Genomic DNA, 6,000 nt, shown 5'->3' on the forward strand with positions numbered 1-6,000 from the left:
CAGGGAGGCCTGGACCAGGGTCAGACCCAGGGGTCAGGGTGAAGCAGAGGGTCCAGTTTGGAGGACTATGAGGTAGACTTGGGCAGCAGGACCGGGACTAGAGTGAGGAGAGTGGGCCTTAAGAACACAGAACCAAAGTGGCTGTGACCCTCGCGGAGGTCCTCTTAGTAGAGGGGGGGACATTTCTTCCCTCTCTGATGGGATCCCCTCATGCTGGGCTAGAGGGCCCTGGGTGACCGTGTCTGCACACCCTGCCTTGGACTTGGTTATCACTCAATCTGGGATCCTCTTCTAATCTACGTGGAGTCCCCCTGATAGTGGGGAGGCCAAGTGGTTCAGTGAGCCCTCCAGAGTCACAATGAGTGGCTGCGACTGTATGTCATTTGAGGGATTCTGAGGAGCCTCACACATCCCCAAACAAGAGGAAATGCTTCCTCCACCAGCTGTGCAAGTGCCGGTCTCCTCAGGCTCAGGCATTCAGAAGGATATTTCCTCAAATCCATTGTATCTTTAGAGGTTCCACAAAGTTGCACACAGCCTTGGGCTGCAGGCAGGTGAAGCTGTCGCCAGGTAAACTGTGAGTTAAGCTGGTGACCCCTGAGTGGTTGAGGGTGCTGGGTGATGGGTCAGGAGTCAGTGAGATGAGCTGGAGAGTCCAAGGGAAACCAGGGCTCATAGCACATCTCCTGCTTCCCTTGTCAGCTGGGGCAGTGGGTAGACCCCTGTGACCTTCTACTGAGAAGGTCAAGGGCACAATGCTTAGAAGACAGCAGATGGCAGACCAAATGATTATAAACTGCCTTCTGCTCTGACTTTTGGGGTTTAAAAAATTCTAAGTCATAGAGACAGCCAATCTGCAAAGCGTAAGGGCACAGTGCCCAGGACTGGCCTTACTTTGACTTCAGTGGCAAATTTAGGGGATCCCCAAAACAACTCTCAGGTTCAAGAATTCCCTATAGAGTGGACAGGACTCACTGAAAGCTTCATGATCCCAGCTACAGTTTACTACAGGGAAGGAGAAAAGTGCCCACCAGTCAGAGGGCAGAATCTGGGCAGATTTCACAGACGAAGCTTCCATTGTCCTCAGGACACGTACCGACCTGGATTCGGTGTGTGACAAGATGCACAGAGTACTGCCCATTAGGGACACTCACCTTGCTTAAAAGCCAGATTACCCTGACCTCTCATCTCCAGCCCCTCCTGGAAGTCACACTTGTGCCCTAGTGTCCAGCTCTACCAGCTGGCAGAAGTGACACCATGAGACCCACAGACCTTGGGCCACTCGTCACCTTGTGAGACTGGCCAGTGGCCAAAGGCCCAGGCAGGCAAGGACATGCCTATCAGCTGGAATTCTAGGGGCTTAGGGATCACTTCCCAGTAGCCAAGGGCAAAGAGCAGGGAGACCTCTCACTACACACCGAGGCCCTTGAATGAAGGTTTTCTCCTCCAGTGCTATGTGTCTTTGTGTATCTGTGGAGTTCCCACTCCAACGACTCTTTCGAAGTGATGCTGTTGACCCACCTGTGAGACGTCTTTACCACATACCTTTTCTCTGGCTAAGCCATATGACCTGTGGGATCCTCATTCCCCAACCAGGGATTGAGTCAAGGTCAGCAATGGGAGTTCAGACTTGTAACCTCTGGACCACCTGGGATTTCTCTCAAATACCTCTCTTAAGTTGCCAGTATCCTAAGGTGACTTTCGTTTACCTATTCCAAGTTTAGCTATGTCATGATGGAGCATCTATAAAGTATGAAACGTGTTTAATATTGAAAGAGAAAAATTTACATTTATAAAATTCTTTTCTAATTGATTGTAACATATCTGTATTTGTGCGGAATAGATATTATGGAGCCAATTTTACAGACAAGCAAACTGCCTTTCTAATCCCTTGACCTTCATTATTACAGGAAAGACGCCAGAGAACTACACAAATATCTGAAGGAATTGAACAGAGCCTTGGTTGAGGAGGACCAGGAAAGACTCACCAAAGAGCAGCTGGACAGGAGGAGGTTTCTGATTATGTTTCCTCGGGTGAAACGGCAGCTGGAGGAGTTCATAGGCAAGTTCCACGAGCTCGCAGACAAGGTTGACAAGGTACATAAGGGATGTACCATCTCCAACGTGGTGGGCTACAGCACCGATGCTGTGTCTAGTATTCTGACCATTGTTGGCCTGGCTCTGGCACCCGTGACAGCGGGGGCCAGTGTGGTGCTCTTGGCCACTGGGATAGGGCTGGGAGCAGCAGCGGCTGTGACCGGTGTGTCCACCACTGTCATCGAACATGTGAAGAGGTCATCAGCAGAAACCGAAGCCAGTCACATGATGTCAAGTGTCGTCAAGAAATGGAAAGTTCTTCTAGAGGTGCTCAAGGGCAACCCCCACATTGTTGACACAACAGAGAAAGTCACAGAAGCTGTGCAATGCATTGAAGTGAACATCCATGCCATGGAGACAGGCAATGTCAACCCTGACTCTGCACTCAATGCACACATCTACATGAGCCCTGCGAGGATCTCAGTCCCAGCCATCCAGCACATAGAGGGGGCTTTCAAAACCACAGCTTTAACAATAACCAAAGGAGCCCGGATTGCGGGCTTGGCCACTGCAGGGGTCTTCCTTCTGGTGGATGTGGCCTTCCTGGTGAAGGAGTCAAAGCACTTGCACGATGGTGCCAAGACAGTAGCAGCTGATAGCCTGAGGCAGCGGGCATGGGAGTTGGAGAGGAAGTTGGAGGAGCTCACCCAGATCTATGAGAATCTGGAGGAGGACCTGATTTAGCCATCCCCAGAGCAGTGTGGGGTCCAGGGACACGTGAGGGGCTAACGTGCAGAGGTACTTTGTTAGAGGGAAAGAGAGGGAGTCCACATTAATGAAGCTGGGGGTTAGGAATTTGGCATTTCTGTGGTTGACCACAGCAGGGAAGGGATGGATGTAGGTGATGGATGAGGAGAGGGAAGGAAGGGGCCTGGAGCCTGGATTAAGGGAGGAGGGGGCACCAGAGAATGAGAGGCGGGGAGAAGCGACTTTTTTTTCATACTAAGAACTTTTTACTTTGTGTTGGAGTATAGCCGATTAACAGTGTTGTGATAGTTTCAGGTGAACTGCAAAGCGACTCAGCCATACACATACATGCATCCATTTTCCCCCAAACTCCCCTCCCATCAGAAACCACTTCCTTTGGACTAAAGATGACCCTGGAGGCAGAATAAAGGAAGAGTCAGGTGAACTAGCAATAAAAGGCCCGTTATACAAACGAGGTGAAAATGGGATAAAGTCAGAGAGTTAGGATTGTTGGGATCCAGAAGGAGCAGGGGCTCCTCTATCACCATCCCCAAGCTGTGATGTCCCAGCAAGAAGAGTCTTCCCCTGCTGGTGGTCTCTGGACCTCTCCTCCACATCAACTCACCTGTGGCCCTAGCCGATGTATCTTACTAAGGCAGTGACTTCTTTTGTTTGTTTGTTTTATTGAAGGATAATTGATTTACAATATTCTGTTAATTTCAGGTATACAGCAAAGTGATTCAATCATACAGGTATCTATGTATTTATCTGGGCTTTGCAGGTGGTAAAGAATGTGTCTGCTAAGCAGGAGACACAGGTTTCATTCCTGGGTAGGGAAGATTCCCTGGAGGAGGAAATGACACCCCACTTCAATATTCTTGTCTGGGAAATCCCATAGACAGTGGAGCCTGGCATGCTACAGTCCATGGGGTTGCAAAGAGTCAGACATGACAGAACATCTGAGCATGTGTATATCTATATTCTTTTTTATTCATTTCCATTATAGCTTATTATAGTTCATTACAAGATATGGAATACTGTTCCTATGCTATTACAGTAGGCAGGCCCTTGTTTATCTGGTGTGTATCTGTTAATCCCGTCTCCTAATTTATCTGTCCCCCCAAAGCTTTGGTAAAAATTTCCTTTTTCTGTGTCTATGAGTCTGTTTCTATTCATTTGTTCACTTGTATTATTTTCTGGATTCCACATATAAGTTCATATCACATATTTGGTTTTGTCTGACTTACTTCACTCAGAATAGTAATCTCTAGATCCATACATATTGTTACGGATAATATTATTTCATTATTCTTTATGGCTGAGTAGTATTCCATGTTATGTCTACATGTACCACATTTGCTTTATTCATTAATCTGTCAACAGACATTTAGGTTAATATAATGTCTTGGCCGTTATGAATAGTACTGCTGTGAACATCAGGGTACATATATCTTTTCAAATTAGAGCTTTAATTTTTTCTAGATATATGCCCAGAAGCGGGATTGCTAAATCATACGGTAGCTCTATTTTTAGTTGTTTAAGAAAACTCCATGTAGTCTTCTATGGCGGCTGCACCAATTTACATTCCCACCAACAGTGGAGGAAGGTTCCCTTTTCTCCACAGCCTCAGAGCATTGTAGATATAGATGACGGCCCCTCTGATGCTGTAGGGGGGATAACTTACTGTAGTGTGACTTGCGTTTCTCTAATGATTAGTGATGTTGGGAATGTTCCATGTCCCTGTGGCCATCCGTGTGTCTGCATGGAGCATTGTCCGTGTGGATCCTCAGGCAGTGACTCTGGTGACAAGGATGATGCTGATGTTGGTGACAGCACTGGTGCTGATAGCACAGTGGGGGGAACATGTGACACGTTGCCAGGTGCTCTTGGGTCCAGAGTGACTGAGAGATCAGGGACGTATCCATGAAAGTCCAAGTGTAGAGTAGGAACAGAGGTTGAATCAAAAGAAAGAAAGAAGAAAGAAGGATGAAACAAGGAGGCAGAAAAAGGCCAAGGAACTTTGCGGTGTGTGAGGAGATGAAACAGCCTGGGGCCAACAGACACGACTCTCTGACCCTCGCTTTCTTCTCCAGCTGGGGGTGAGGCTGAATAAGATATTTCAGGTTGCTCTGCTTCTCTTCACCTTGTGTTGTCTAGAATCTGGTTCAGTAAATATGAGCTGATTTACTGAGGCCTCCTTGCGTTGACTGATGGGTTCACCTGGGCTCCGGATGCCTGACCTCATTCCCCGTGAGCCTGTCTCCAAGGTTCTCAGGGAGCACGTCCTCCATAGCTCCTCCTGCTGGGCTCCCATCCAATCATTTCCCTCAGACCCTGGAGCCCCGCAGGGCCCGTGGGATGCCCGGGCGAGCCCGTGTCATCTGACTTGGGCTGAGCACGGGGATACTCCTCCTCCAGACCTGGGGACCAGGGTGGACACCCAAGGGTGACTGAGAGCAGAGGGCTTGTGTGCAGGTGTGAGTGGGGGTCAGCCATAAACACAGGGGCAGAGAAAGACAGCACACACCTCACCCAGGTTGCCTCACACCAGGACTCCTGCAGGAGCTTCCAGAACAGTTTGCCTGTGTTTACCTTGGGGCACTGCCCTGCCCCACCCGTCTATTTCCCGCACTGCCTAGAATGACCCAGAAGAACATCCCCCTTAGTGGTAACTGCTTTCACCTCGTCCACGGCTACCCGTGACTCTGAGCACAGATGCCAAAGCCTAATTGCAGACCAAGGCAGCATTCAGGAGCCTGGGGTCCCCTGAGGGCAGAGCTAAAGGCCAGGCTCACTCGATCCCCAGGAGCAGGACTGAGAGGCTGGGGGATGGGAGCAGGAATGGAGGGAAAGTCCATCCAAGGCCATGTTCTGACCTGGTCAACCATCTGCAATTGCACCTGCCTGGACCTTCTGAGGATGCTTCATGGGATGCCTCAGGCTCCTCCTCTCCAGAGAGGAAAGGGGAGCATCTGGGTGTTGCTCAAAGGCCCATGGGCCTGCTCGATGGGACACCAACTCTCTGTGTTTCCATCCGTGAAGCATGTGAGCACCTAACAGGCTCCCACACCTGGAGCCCAGGGCAGGAAGCCAGAGACCTAGGACCTGGAAATGATCCCAGGACGTCTCCTAAGTCCCTCCCCACGTGCTACAGAGCCTTCTCCACACTTTTGTCCAAACCTCCCTCGGAAGACTTTCCTCAGTGCCTCAGACTCT

The 6,000-nt window shown here is 49.6% G+C and overlaps 1 protein-coding gene across 4 annotated transcripts in view; it reads left to right on the forward strand.

The window, feature by feature from the left end:
• Positions 1-4,930, forward strand: part of LOC122680087 (apolipoprotein L3-like) — an 86,727-nt gene extending 81,797 nt beyond the window's left edge. For all 4 annotated transcript variants that reach the window (XM_043881017.1, XM_043881014.1, XM_043881013.1 and 1 more), the window contains one exon: positions 1,911-4,930. In XM_043881017.1, the coding sequence (XP_043736952.1) occupies positions 1,911-2,781 (871 nt within the window). In that variant the 3' untranslated portion in view covers positions 2,782-4,930. The remainder of the gene's footprint in view (positions 1-1,910) is intronic.
• The last annotated feature ends 1,070 nt before the right edge of the window (positions 4,931-6,000 follow it).

The sequence above is a fragment of the Cervus elaphus genome, chromosome 22, assembly GCF_910594005.1.
Source record: "Cervus elaphus chromosome 22, mCerEla1.1, whole genome shotgun sequence".
Classification (NCBI taxonomy): domain Eukaryota; kingdom Metazoa; phylum Chordata; class Mammalia; order Artiodactyla; family Cervidae; genus Cervus; species Cervus elaphus.